We start from the raw sequence: 14,477 nt of genomic DNA, 5'->3' as shown, positions 1-14,477 counted from the left end.
GCAGCAGTCGTCCATGCGCATGTGCATGGGCTCCAGGCGGTCCTTCATCTGCAGGATGAGGTCTGTCTGGGTGGGCGTGGCTGTGCTGGACGTTGGGCGTGGCTACAACGGGTGGTGGGCGTGGCTGTGCTGGATGGTGGGCGTGGCTACAACGGGTGGTGGGCGTGGCTGTGCTGGATGGTGGGCGTGGCTACAACGGGTGGTGGGTGTGGCTGTGTTGGACAGTGGGTGTGGCCACGACTGGTGGTGGGCGTGGCTACGGTGGGGGATTGCCTCCATGGGCTTGGTGGGGGGCCACACAGGCCACCTCGGTTCACCCCTGTGTCTTCCTCTCCTTTTTATTTTCACCTGAGGATATTTTTTTTCCAATATATTTTATTGATTTTTTACAGAGAGGAAGGGAGAGGGAGAGAGAGTTAGAAACATCGATGAGAGAGAAACATCCATCAGCTGCCTCCTGCACACCTCCCACTGGGGATGTGCCCGCAACCAAGGTCCATGCCCTTGACCAGAATCGAACCTGGGACCTTTCAGTCCGCAGGCCGACACTCTATCCACTGAGCCACACGGTCAGGGCTCACCTGAGGATATTTTTTCCGTTGGTTTTTAGAAAGAGTGGGAGAGAGGGAGGGAGGGAGGGAGCGGGGGTGGGGAGAGAGAGAGAAACATCCACGCGGGGAGAGAGACACATCGATTATTCGGCTCCTGCACGCCCTCCTGCCCCGGATGCTCTGCTCCAGGTGGGTCTCCGAGTGCCTGTCCACCTGGGGTTACTGCTGACATGAGCAGCTCTGCCCTCTGACGAGAGCGTGCCCTGTTCTTGGACCACAGCAGCTCAGTGTCAGCAAGACGCTGGCCAGCGGGCGGAGGGCCATGCCAGCGTCCTGGGCAGCCAGTCGGGGATTGCCACGCCATCCCTATGCGCACGCTAGGGCAGGCGCTGTCCCAGGTCTCAGGGTGTAATTAACTCGCATCTTTTCTTTTTTTAAACATATCTTTATGGATCTCAGAGAGGAAGGGAGAGAGAGAGAGACGGAGAGAGAGAGAAACATCCATGATGAGAGAGAATCATGGATCGGCTGCCTCCTGCACGCCCCCTACTGGGGATCTAGCCCACAACCCGGGTCTGTGCCCTGACCGGGAATCGAACCCTGACCTCCTGGTTCCTAGGTCGATGCTCAACCACGGAGCCACGCGGGCCGGGCCCTGTATGTTTTATAAACTCGCCCGGGCCTTCACTTGCTCTGATGCGTTTGTTGACTCTTAGGTGTGGAAATGCTCCGTTGGACCACCTGCCTCTGAGCAGAATCTCCACCATGAGGAAGAGGTTCAGGTCAGTAGGGTTTTTTTGATGGTGTTTCTGGGCTCTGCTGGGGGGTAGCTGAGTGTCCTAAGCTGGGGAGTAGTTGAACGTGGAGAGGAGTAGCTGAATGTGGAGAGGATTAGCTGAACGTGGAGAGGAGTAGCTGAACGTGGAGAGGAGTAGCTGGGCGTGGGGAGGAGTAGCTGGGTGTGGGGAGGAGTAGCTGAACGTGGGGAGGAGTAGCTGGGCGTGGGGAGGAGTAGCTGAACGTGGGGAGGAGTAGCTGGGTGTGGGGAGGAGTAGCTGAACGTGGAGAGGAGTAGCTGGGCGTGGGGAGGAGTAGCTGAACGTGGGGAGGAGTAGCTGGGTGTGGGGAGGAGTAGCTGAACGTGGGGAGGAGTAGCTGAACTGGGAGAGGAGTAGGTGAATGTCGAGTGGAGTAGCTGGGTGTGGAGAGGAGTAGCTGAACGGGGAGAGGAGTAGCTGAACGTGGAGAGGAGTAGCTGAATGTGGAGAGGAGTAGCTGGGTGTGGAGAGGGGCTGAGTGTGGGGAGGACCAGGAGACCCAGCACATCAGGTCTCTGGGGCTGAGATGAGAAAGGGAGCTGGGGGAGGGTGGGTATTTATTTTGGACTTTCAGACTCTGTGGAAGGAGGGGAAACAGTCAAGATTCAAAACCTCCAGGTGAACCAGGGACCCCGGTGGCTTGGGTACGGGAGGAGCCACGGGCACCCTCGCCTGACCCCCGGGGGCTGGCTGCCACGTCCCTGCCGTTCTTCCCGCAGGAATGGCCTGGGTCCCGTGAAGGAAGGGGAGGCCCAGTACGCCGTGGTCCACTGCACCGGCTACATCAAGGCCTGGCCCCCGGCAGGTGAGCAGAAGCCGCCTCCATACCAGGGGAGGGGCGCCCCCGCGTGCCGTGTCCGCCGTCGGTCGCCCACCGCGTTTCATAAAACCCGAGGGACGCGTGGAACGGCGGCTGCGTCCAAGGCCTTAGAGAAACGCAAGTCAGAACCACACGGTGCCTCTGGCACTCGGATGGCGAAACGGGCTATAGCCAGGGCTGGCGCGGACGGGGAGCGCTCGGAACCCTCACGGTGTGCTGGTGGGAAGGTAAAGCGGTGCAGCTGCTGGGAAAACTGTCTGAGCTGCTCAGATGCTAAGCATTATGACCCACCCAGCAACTTCCCTCCTAAACACGTGCCCAAGAAAGATGAAAACACACGAAGAAACGCGTACGTGGAGAGGGAGAGAGACTGATCCGTTGCCCCCCTGTGTGAGCCTCTACCGGGGAGCCCGGGATGATGCTCCGACCGGGGGGGCCACCAGCCAGGACGAGATGCGTATGTCCTGTTAATAAAAGGGTAACATGCAAATGGACGCTAATGGCGGAACAGCCAGGACAACTGCCTGAAAGTCACTGTGAGGCGCACGGACCACTCTCTGTCCCTCTCCCCGGCCGGCAGGCTCCCATCCCGATGGCGAACGGGGACCCGGGGGTGGGTGGTGAGGGGGCGGGGCCGGCTGCGGGCAGCCGGGGAAGATGGCCCTGATCGCAGGCCAGGCCTAAGGACCGTGCCCGTGTACGAATTTCGTGCACCGGGCCTCTAGTATTTATCCTGTCTAATAAAGAGGTAATATGCAAATGGATCATCCCACCAACACACAGGATGGCTGCCCCCGTGTGGTCAAAGATGGTCACCACAAGAAGGCCGGCAGGGGAGGACAGTTGTGGGCGATCAGGACAGCAGGGGAAGGAAGTTGGGAGGGACCAGGCCTGCAAGGGAGGACAGCTGGGGGCGATCAGGCCTGCAGGGGAGGGCAGTTAGGGGTGACCGGGCCTGCAGGGGAGGGCAGTTAGGGGCAATCGGGCCGGCAGGGGAGCAGTTAGGCGTCCATCAGGCTGGCAGGGGAGTGGTTAGGGGCTGATCAGGCTGGCAGGCAGAAGCGGTTAGGGGCAATCAGGCAGGCAGGCAGGCAGGCGAGCAGTTGGGAGCCAGCAGTCCTGGATTGTGAGAGGGACGTCCGACTGCCCGTTTAGGCCCTATCCCACCAGGATCGGGCCTAAATGGGCAGTCGGACATCCCTCGAGGGGTCCCAGATTGGAGAGGGTGCAGGCTGGGCTGAGGGACACACACATCCCCCGTCCTGTGCACGAATTTTGTGCGCCGGGCCTCTAGTATTTATATATATATATACCGGAGACCCGGTGCATGAAATTATTGCACGAGTGGGCCTTCCTTCCCCCGGCTGCCAGCACTGGCTTCCCTCTGGCACCCAGGACTCAGATTCCCCTCGGCCGCCGGCAGGCACTTGGGACCTGGGCTTCCCTTGTAGCTGTGGCCTCATCCAGAAGGTCATCCGGAAGGATGTCCGGTCTAATTAGCATATTACACTTTTATTATATATATTATATATAGGTATATATGCATATATACATATATGTGTGTGTGTGTGTGTGTGTGTGTGTGTATATATATATATTCATTCTAGAGGGGCCCGGTGCATGGATTCATGCACAGGTGGGGTCCCTCGGCCTGGCCTGCAGGCTCTCGCAATCCGGGACCCCTCAGGGGATGTCGGATAGCTGGTTTTGGCCTGATCCCCGCAGGCCCGATCCAGTGTATTGAGCGTCTGTCCCCTGCTGGTCAGTGTGTGTCATAGCGACCGGTCGACGGGTTGTTCGGTGGTTCAGTCACGTAGGCTTTTATATATATAGATAGATCCCCCCCCTCCCAAAAAAAATGTGGGTTTTCATTGATTTCAAAGAGGAAGAGAGCGGGAGAGAGAGAAACAACAGTGATGAGAGAAGCATGGATCGGCTGCCTCCTGCATGCCCCCCACTGGGGATCGAGCCCGCAACCGGGGCATGTGCCCTGACTGGGAATCGAACCCTGACCTCCTGGTTCTTAGGTCGACGCTCAACCATCAAGCCACACCGGCCGGGCTGACCGTCCGTCCCCTTCCTATTGCTTTCCTTATCTGCGTTCATCACTGTCCTTACACCGGCCACTGCCTCTTCCTGGTTCTGGCCTCCACGAGCTCGCTGTCTCTCACCACTTTATTCGGGCCCCCTGGCGCACAGTACCCCACCAGCAACGCCTCGATAGATCGTCGTAAGGCTAACGCGTGGTGTCCTGTGGGTGAGGAGGGCGCGGGGGCCGGGCCCGGGTGCGGGCAGGGGCGGCATCCGGAGAGGCTGCAGGGGTGGCTCGGGGCGGGCGTGGCGGGGATCGCAGGCGGTTCCGCGCCGGGAGTGTGGGGGGACAGGGCGGCGGGGCCGTGGGACGTATGACGCGCGAGGTCTTCGGCAGCCGCCCGCCCTGGAAACTTGGCCCCGGGAGGCATGGCAGCAGGAGCCGGGGTGTTTGTGTTGGAGGGAGAGAGACGTGATTTCTGCCTGTAGGTATTTGAGGGGGAGTCGCAGGAAGGAGGAGGAATGCGTCCTACTTAGCGTGGTGCCAGGAGGCACCGTATGGACGATTCGGACCCAAAAAAAAGAGGAAAGTGACCAAAAAGCAGAATTTTAACTCCAAAGGGAAAAATGAGCAAAGGATATGAAAAGGGTATTAAAGTGCATGTGCACACACACATGCACACGCGTACACATACAACGCACATATATGTGCTCAAATGCACATGTGATCACATACAAACACGTATGTAACACATATGTGCACGCACACGCTAAGCCTTTGGGGAAAATTCGGTCTCCTGTTACTCGTAGCTGCGGATTGAAATAATCGGATACCATCTCCTCTCACCTACTGAATAGCAAAAAGTAAAAAAGACAAAATGCACATCGTTGGTGAGATTCAGAAAAACGGACACACGTATGTGCTGCTGGTGGGAATGCACGCCCGCATAGACCTTCTGTACGACAGCTCTATCGTGTGTGCTCAGTGCCTTAGGCCGTGCCTCCCTGAACATACGGGAATTGCACTGGTAGGGGTTACCCTAAGGAGGACTCGGAATTCATCTGACTTCAGTGAGGGAGAACTGGTTAAAAGCCTGGCCCGGCCCGGCCGGCGTGGCTCCGCGGCTGAGCGTCGGCCTAGGAACCAGGGGGTCACGGTTCGATTCCCGGTCAGGGCACACGCCCGGGTGGCGGGCTCCATCCCCAGTGTGGGTTGCTGTTTCTCTCTCTTGCTCCTCCTCCCTTCCTCTCTGAAATCAGTAAAAACGTATTTAAAATACAAGCCTGGAACATCTATCGCATGGAATGCGGGTCCGCCGTGCAGGGAGCTTGCTTCAGGGGGCACGGAGGGATGAGGCAAAGCGCCAGGGAGTCTTAGAACAGAAGCAGGTTAGACAGCACAAACACAAGATGCCAATCTGATTTTTTATAGTCGACCAGAGGCCCGGTACAAGAAATTTGTGCGTGGGGGTGCGGGGCGGGGTCCCTCAGCCTGGCCTGCACCCTCTCCAATCGGGACCACTGCAGTTAGACATCCCTCTCGCAATCAATCCAGGATCGCTGGCTCCTAACTGCTCACCTGCCTGCCTGCCTGATCGCCCCTAACCACTCTGCCTGCCTGCCTCATTGCCCCTAACCCAGCCGTGGGCAAACTACAGCCCGCGGGCCGGATCCGGCCCGTTCGGCTGTTCTATCCGGCCCGCGGAGCCGAAAGAGTGGAGGGTTCTCTTGCTCTCCCCTCCGCTCCTTTACTTTGAATTTATATTAGTTCACACAAACACTCCATCCATGCTTTTGTTCCGGCCCTCCGGTCCAGTTTAAGAACCCATGGTGGCCCTCAAGTCAAAAAGTTTGCCCACCCCTGCCCTAACCACTTGCCTGCCTGCCTGATCACCCCTAACCACTCAGGGTTCGATTCCCGGTCAAGGGCACATGCCCAGGTTGCGGGCTCGATCCCCAGTGGGGGGCATGCAGGAGGCAGCCGATCCATGATTCTCTCTCATCACGGATGTTTCTCTCCCTCTTCCCACCCCTAACCACTCTGCCTGCCTGCCTGGTGCTCCTAACTGCTCTCTCCTGCTGGCCCAATCGCCCCTAACCACCTCTGCCTCAGCCCTGCCCCCGTGGCTTTGTCCAGAAGGACGTCTGGAAGGTTGTCCGGAAGATGCCCGGTCTAATTAGCATATTACCCTTTTATTAGTATAGATTATGAGTATAGATAGATTTTTATTGATTTCAGGAAGGATGAGGGAGAGATAGGAATATCCATGATGAGAGAGAATCATGGACCGGCTGCCTCCTGCACGCCCCCCACTGGGGATGGACCCCACAACCCGAGCCTGTGCCCTGACCGGGAATCGAACCCTGACCTCCTGGTTCCTAGGTCGACGCTCAGCCACGGAGCCACGCCGGCCGGGCCCCCCACCTCTGATTTAGACCCTCATGCTTCAGGCATTTACTCTGTCCAGTGCTCAGCTCGGCCTGGCACTCAGTAGGTGTTTCATGAAGACGGGAGGGCTGGAGGGAAGGAGGGATGGGACGATGGGAGAAGCTCTGGCTCAGGCCTAAGGGATGGATGGACTGACGAAAGAATTTCTTGCCGGAGGCATTTTCTGTAGGATCCATTTTCCTGGAAATTTTTTGTTGTTGTTAATCCTCAGCCGAGGCTATTTTCCCATTGATTTTTAAAAAATACATATTTTATTGATTTTTTTACAGAGAGGAAGGGAGAGGGAGAGAGAGCTAGAAACATCCATGAGAGAGAAACATCGATCAGCTGCCTCCTGCACGCCCCCTACTGGGTGTGTGCCCACAACCAAGGTACATGCCCTTGACCGGAATCGAACCCGGGACCCCTCAGTCCACAGGCCGACGCTCTATCCACTAAGCCACACCGGCCAGGTCTCCATTGATTTTTTTAGAGAGAGTGGAAAGGAGAGGGAGAGACAGAGAGAGAGAGAGAGAGAGAGAGACATCGGTTGCCTCCTACACGCATCCCCACCAAGGCCGGGGAACCTGCAACCGAGGTACGTGCCTTTGACCCGGACTCGAGCCCGGGACCCTTCGCCCCCAGGGTATGCGCTCTAACCACTGAGCCACACCGGCCGGGGCTGGAAGGTTTTCAGGATGGCAGAGGCCATGGGGTCTGGAGCTCTGGGCGGCGCCTGGCTTCATGCCTCCGCCACGGCGCGTTAACCGCCGCGCGGAATGCCGTCCCGCTGGCTCACGAGCTCAGCACCCTTCAGTGTGGACAGTGACCTGCTGGGCCGGGGTGGGGGGGGGGGGGGCGGGGGAGGATGAACTCCCCCAGCAGCAGCGTGGCCAGGAACAGCCGCAGGCGGCCTCGGCCTCGGCCGGTGACCGGAAGAGGCAGGAGCAAGCAAGGGCCTCCTAAAATGATTCTTTGGGTCCGGCCGGCGTGGCTCAGCGGTTGAGCGTCGACCTGGGAACCAGGAGGTCAGGGTTCGATTCCCGGTCAGGGCACAGGCCCGGGTTGCGGGCTCCATGCCCAGTGTGGGGCGTGCAGGAGGCAGCCGATCCATGATTCTCTCTCCTCATGGATGTTTCTCTCTGTCTCTCCCTCTCCCTTCCTCTCTCTCTAAAAAGCAATGAATAGTCCTAGCCAATGTGGCTCAGCGGTTAGAGCGTAGGCCCTGGGACCGAAGGGTCCTGGGTGCGATTCCGGCCAAGGGCACATGCCGGGTTGTGGGCTTGATCCCCGGGGGAGGGGGCGGGGGCGTGCAGGAGGCGGCCGATCCAAGATTCTCTCTCACCATGGATGTTTCTCTCTTGCTCTCCCTCTCAGAAATCAATAAAAAATTTTTTTAAAAAAAGAGTCTTTGACAGGTCACCCGGCCACACCTGTGGCTCCCTCCTGAGTCTGCTAGCTGAGCTGAGTCCGAGTTAAACATACACATCACGGAACATTCCGGTCTATTCCGGAAGCCCCTCCTGGGACACCGTGGCCTTCCCAGTGAGCCTGACAGCATTTCATTTTTTAAAGAAAATATATTTTATTGATTTTTTTACAAAGAGGGAGGGAGAGGGATAGAGAGTTAGAAACATCGATGAGAGAAACATCCATCAGCTGCCTCCTGCACACCTCCCACTGGGGATGTGCCCGCAACCAAGGTACATGCCCTTGACGGGAATCGAACCTGGGACCCTTCAGTCCGCAGGCCAACGCTCTGTCCACTGAGCCACACTGATTAGGGCTCATTTTTATTTCTTAAAATATGTTTGTTGATTTTAGGGAGAGAGCAAGGAAGAGGGAGAGAAACATCCATGAGGAGAGAGAATCATGGATCGGCTGCCTCCTGCACGCCCCACACTGGGGATCGAGCCCACAACCCGGGCGTGTGCCCTGACCGGGAATCGAACCCTGACCTCCTGGTTCATAGGTTGACACTCCACCGACTGAGCCACACCGGCTGGGGCAGCCTCACCCCGTTTTCTAGGGTTCATTTTTTTTTTTTTTTTTTATTGATCTCAGAGAGGAAGTAAGAGGGAGAGAGAGAAACATCCATGATGAGAGGGAATCATGGATCGGCTGCCTCCTGCACGCCCCACACTGGGGATCGAGCGCACAACCCGGGTGTGTGCCCTTGGCTGAAATCGAAGCCGGGACCCCTCAGTCCGCAGGCCGACGCTCCATCCACTGAGCCACACCGCCCAGGGCTAGGCTTCATTCCATAGGTTTCATTCTAAGCATGTTGGGGGGAGTGTGAGTAAAAGAAGAACCCCTAAGGGGGGGGGGAAGGAGAAGAAGAACAGTGCCCCAGACCCGTGGTCGGCAAACCGCGGCTCCCGAGCCACATGCGGCTCTTTGGCCCCTTGAGTGTGGCTCTTCCACAAAATACCACGGCCTGGGCGAGTCTATAGTGAAGAAGTGGCGTTAGAAGAAGGTTAAGTTTAAAAAATCTGGCTCTCCAAAGACATGTCCATCGCTGTCCCGTTGACATTTGGCTCTGTGGACGAAGGAGTTTGCCGACCACTGCCCCAGACCATTCCTTCCCGTGTCTGACCCTGAAGGGGTTCAGTCTGAAGGAACATGTACGGTCCCTTCAACATGCCAGGGAGGCAGCCCCCATGACGGCCTGTGTTGCATGCGCTGTGGGGTGCGGCCGCCCCCCCTCCCGCCCCCTGGCACACAGAGGCTGCCATCCCGCCTCCAGCCGGAGGCGGTTTCCATGGCGAGGCCTCTTTTTCCAGGCGCTGGCATCGGCTCTGTTTGGTTCATCCCCGAAACATCCGTGGAAAATCTCTGGTTCACTGGCAGGGGGGCTGCCTGGGGCGGCCCGCGTGGGGCCGGGGGAGGGGGGCTGGCCCAGGAGCGTGTGACATGCCCCCCCCCGCCCCCCCAGGAAGCCCCCGCCGCCGGGAGCCAGAGGCCTGAGGTCGCTGCGGGGTTGTGTCTGGCTCGCCAGGCGGCTCGGCCCTGCCGTGAGCTCGTCCCCAGGGGCTTGTCGAACACGGTGTGTTTGTTTTTCCTTCGCTCAGAAATCGCCAAGGGTTGCTTGTCCGGAAGGAGGCCGCCAGCCCACACGGCAGTGCCTGGGGCCTGCTGGGTCCGGCCCCCCCTCCACCCCCCCAACCCCCGGCCCTGGCCCGTGGAGCGTGCGCACGGCAGGCCTGGTGTCTGCTCGGGACCCGCCGGGATGTCCTGGGGAGACCCCGATGCCGCGGCCTTCGCTCCTGCGGCGGAGAGTGGTGGTGGGTGGGGTGTTCCGACCCCCTGTTCTCAGGCAGGGTGACGCCATGCGAACGTCCCCCCGTTTTTGAAAATATGTATTTTTTTATTGGTTTCAGAGAGAGGGAGAGAGAGGGAGAGAGAGAAACATCAGTGATGAACCCTGGCCGGTGTGGCTCAGTGGATAGAGCATCAGCCTGCGGACTGAAGGGTTCCAGGTTCGATTCCCGGTCAGGGCACAGGCCCGGGTTGTGGGCTCGATCCCCAGTGTGGGGCATGCAGGAGGCAGCCAATCCATGATTCTCTCTCATCATGGATGTTTCTCTCTCTCCCTCTCCCTCTCCCTCTCCCTTCCTCTCTGAAATCAATAAAGATATACACGGAGTGGCCAGATGATGATGATGTCTGAATGCATAATCATCTGGCCACTCAGTGTCTATCCTATAGAATAAAAGGCTAATATGCAAATTGTCCCTTCGACCAGGAGTTCGACCAGCAGGCAGGCCGGCCAACCGCCCATGTCCCCTCCCCCTGGCCTGGCTGGCCGGACCCCACCCATGCACGAATTCATGCACCGGGCCTCTAACACACACACACACACACACACACACACACACACACACACACACACACACACTGAGTGGCCAGATGATTATGCGTTCAGAGATCATCATCATCTGGCCAGTCGGTGTATAATAAAAGGCTAATTAATATGCAAATCGACCGAATGGCGAAACGACCGGTCGCTATGACATGCACTGACCACCAGGGGGCAGACGCTCAACGCTGGGCTCACGGCTGGCAAGCGCAGCGGCGGTGGCAGGAGCCTCTCCCGCCTCCTCGGCAGCGCTGAGGCCGTCCGGCTGCCAGCCTGGGGGAGCGGGCCTATGCCATCGGTCGGACATCCCCGGAGGGCTCCGGCTGCCAGCCTGGGGGAGCGGGCCTACGCCATCGGTCGGACACCCCCGGAGGGCTCCGGCTGCCAGCTTGGGGGAGCGGGCCTAAGCCATCGGTCGGACACCCCCGGAGGGCTCTGGCTGCCAGCGTGGGGGAGCGGGCCTAAGCCATCGGTCGGACATCCCCGGAGGGCTCCGGCTGTCAGCCTGGGGGAGCGGGCCTAAGCCATCGGTCGGACACCCCCAGAGGGCTCCCGGACTGCAGGAGGGCGCAGGCTGGGCTGAGGGACCCCCCACCAAGTGCACGAATTCCGGGCCTCTAGTGTTTATGTGAAAAGGAGGGTGTGTGGGTGGTTCACCTCGTGGTCCCTCGAGCGTTTGAGGCGTCCGTCCTGCTGCTCTTGGGCGGCCGCAGGAGGGCCCTTGCCTGGGGTGCTCTCCGTCAGCCCCGTGGGGAGTGTGAGAAAAAAGAAGAATGCCCAAGACACCCCCAGACACCCGTGCTGGGGGGCTGGGGGGCAGGCCAGCTTCCTGTTCCTATTCCCCCACCACGACTCTTGTGGGTCGAGTGGAGTTCACCCTGGGAGTTCAGAGGTTCCCCCAGGGAGGTCTAGGCTGCGTCTGTTTTCATACCTTTATTATTATTATTATTATTTTTATTGATTTCAGAGAGGAAGGGAGAGGGAGAGAGAGAGAAACATCCATGATGAGAGAGCATCATGGATCGGCTGCCTCCTGCACACCCCCCACTGGGGATCGAGCCCACAATCCAGGCATGTGCCCTTGACCGGCATCGAACCCAGGACCCTTCAGTCCACAGGCCGACGCTCTATCCACTGAGCCACACCGGCCAGGACCTGTTTGCACGCATTTTGCCCGGTGCTGGGCCGGCCCCCACTTGGCAGTCTCTGGCGTCTCTTTGCAGGGGGCGGGGGGGGGGGGTGTGGAATTTGTCTAGATGGTTCCAAGTGACTCTGCTCTCAGCCCGCTCCGCTCACACCCGGGAGCCCCGTCTCGATTTCTCGGATCTGTGTTCCCTGCCACGGACAGTTTGGCTCCAATTTCCTGGTTCTTTTCTTACAAATCCCTGGAGAGTTTCTCAATCCCAATCTGCTATTCGTGGTTCCTGTTTAATTTTTTTTTTTTTTTTTTTTTAGCAATGACACTTTTTTTTTTAGTTGATTTCAGAGAGGAAGGGAGAGGGAGAGAGAGTTAGAAACATCCATCAGCTGCCTCTTCCACTCCCCCTACTGGGGATGTGCCCGCAACCAAGGTCCATGCCCTTGACCGGAATCGAACCCGGGACCCTTCAGTCTGCAGGCCGACGCTCTATCCACTGAGCCACACCGGTTAGGGCTTAAATGATTTTTTAAAATATATTTGTATTGATTTCAGAGAGGAAGGAGAGGAGAGAGCGAGAGAGAGACATCCATGATAAGAGAGAATCATGGGTCGGCTGCCTCCTGCACGCCCCCCACTGGGGATGGAGCCCGCCACCCGGGCCTGTGCCCTGACCGGGAATCGAACCCTGACCTCCTGGTTCCTAGGTTGACACTCAATCCCCTCCTTTTCATCATTGTTTAAACTATGCTTCCCAAACGCATTTGGCCAAAGAAACCTTTTTTTTTTTTTTTTTTGCCTAAAATGATTGCTGTCCCCGGAGACGACGCTGGGCGGGCGCTGTGGACCAGTGGCCTGAATTCCTCGCAGCGGAGGTGGAGTGTTCCCCTCCGCCCGCATGTGGCGGAATGCGGGGAAAATGTGTCTTCATTGGCACGTGAGGCTGTGAGTCCCGGGTCACACTCCCCGGGGTGGGGCAGGGCCAGGGCCTCCCACACGTGTGTGCGCAGGGCGAGTGTGACCCCGTGTGAGGATCGGAGGAACGCTTCTTCTTTATTTAACCCTCACCCGAGGATAGTTTTCCGTTGATTTTTAAAATACATATATTTTATTGATTTAAAAATATATTTTATTGATTTAATAAAAAATCAGAGAGGAAGGGAGAGGGGTAGAGAATTAGAAACATCAATGAAAGAGAAACATCGATCGGCTGCCTCCCGCACACCCCCTACTGGGGACGTGCCCACAACCAAGGTCCATGCCCTTGACCGGAATCGAACCTGGGACCTTTCAGTCCGCAGGCCCACGCTCTATCCACTGAGCCACTCCGGTCAGGGCTGCATTGATTTTTAGGGAGAGTGGGAGGGAGAGGGAGAGACAGAGAGAAACATCGATGTGAGAGAGACACACCTATGGGTTGCCTCCTGCACGTGCCCTGTCGGGGGCCGGGGAACCTGCAACCCAGGAGCGTGCCCTTGACCGGAATCGAACCCGGGACCCTTCCGTCCGCAGGCCGGCGCTCTATCCACTGAGCCACACCGGCCAGGGCCTGAGAAGCTTTTCTGGCTGGTGCCGAATTTCCTCCCGAAGAGCAGTTTCTGGTTCCACTCGGTGTGTGTGTGTGTGTGTGTGTGTGTGTGTGTGTGTGGGTGTGTGTGTGTGTCTTACTGGGGTTGATTCAGACCCCAAGCAAAGGTGGCTGAAGGCAGGGCCCACTGAGCTTAGGAAACCCACCAGGGAATCGTCAAAATCTTGCTCCGATGGCCAGGACACTCGTGTTCCTATTAAAAACCACTCTGGTCCGAACCGGTGTGGCTCAGTGGATAGAGCGTCGGCCTTCAGACGGAAGGGTCCCGGGTTCGATTCCGGTCAAGGGCATGGACCTTGGTTGCGGGCACATCCCCAGTGGGAGGTGTGCAAGAGGCAGCTGATGGATGTTTCTCTCTCATCGATGTTTCTAACTCTCTCTCCCTCTCCCTTCCTCTCTGCAAAAAATCAATAAAATATATATTTTAAAAAAATACCACTCTGATAACCCCGTCCCTGCCAGGAAGCAGCCCCTCCCGGCCCGGCCCTCCGGGCCCTGGCGTCCGGCCCTAACCCTAACCGATGGCATCGTGACGGTCCCTCCCCCGCCCGCCATGAACCCCCCGCCGTGAACCTACCCCCCCCCCCCCCCCCCGCCCCGGAGGAGGCACCAGGTCCCTGGCACGGCCAGCGAAGGCCCTGGTCCCGAGCAGAAAGTCGGTCGGGCGCTTAGTAGGTGCTCAGAAACCCGGTCACGTGGCCGATCTCGGGTCCCCTTTCCGTTCGCCCGGCGCCTGACGCCCGCCCGCCTCTCGTTTCAGGAATGACCATCCCCGAGGAGGACGCCGAGGTGGGGCAGGGCAGCAAGTACTGCCTGGTGGCCATCGGCCGGCTGCAGGTGAGGGGCCTCGCTCGGCGGCTCGCCTCCCCCAGGGCCGGCCTGGCGCAGAGCAGGGCCTGCGGGTCCGGGGGCCGCGCCCCAGCCCCTGTGCGTTCAGACGGGGTGCGGGGCCCGGGTCTCGCTCTGGGAGAAGGGGAGGCTGGGCTGGGGGCAGAGGGAGCTGGGAGCTGGGAGCTGCAGACCGCTCGGCGCACCCTGGGCCTGGAGCACTCCGACCCCCACGTGTGCACTCGCTGCAGGTCAGGTCCTGCTCCCATCATACATGAAAGTCCTGCTCCCGTCATACATGAGAGACCTGCTCCCATCATACATGAAAATCCTGCTCCCACCATACATGAGTGTCCAGCTCACATCATATGTGACAGTCCTGTTCACATCATACGTGAAAGTCCTCACATCATACG

At 58.5% G+C, this 14,477-nt stretch overlaps 1 protein-coding gene across 1 annotated transcript in view; it reads left to right on the top strand.

The window, feature by feature from the left end:
* ARNT2 (aryl hydrocarbon receptor nuclear translocator 2) overlaps positions 1-14,477 on the top strand; it is an 89,281-nt gene that overhangs the window by 52,925 nt on the left and 21,879 nt on the right. The window contains exons 6-9 of the mRNA XM_080651576.1: positions 5-60; positions 1,268-1,333; positions 2,089-2,174; positions 13,994-14,070. Coding sequence (XP_080507702.1) covers positions 5-60; positions 1,268-1,333; positions 2,089-2,174; positions 13,994-14,070 — 285 coding nt within the window. The remainder of the gene's footprint in view (positions 1-4; positions 61-1,267; positions 1,334-2,088; positions 2,175-13,993; positions 14,071-14,477) is intronic.

Source organism: Plecotus auritus (genome assembly GCF_963455305.1).
Source record: "Plecotus auritus genome assembly, chromosome: 15".
In the NCBI taxonomy this organism is placed as follows: domain Eukaryota; kingdom Metazoa; phylum Chordata; class Mammalia; order Chiroptera; family Vespertilionidae; genus Plecotus; species Plecotus auritus.
This window is presented reverse-complemented; position numbering and strand designations above follow the sequence as displayed.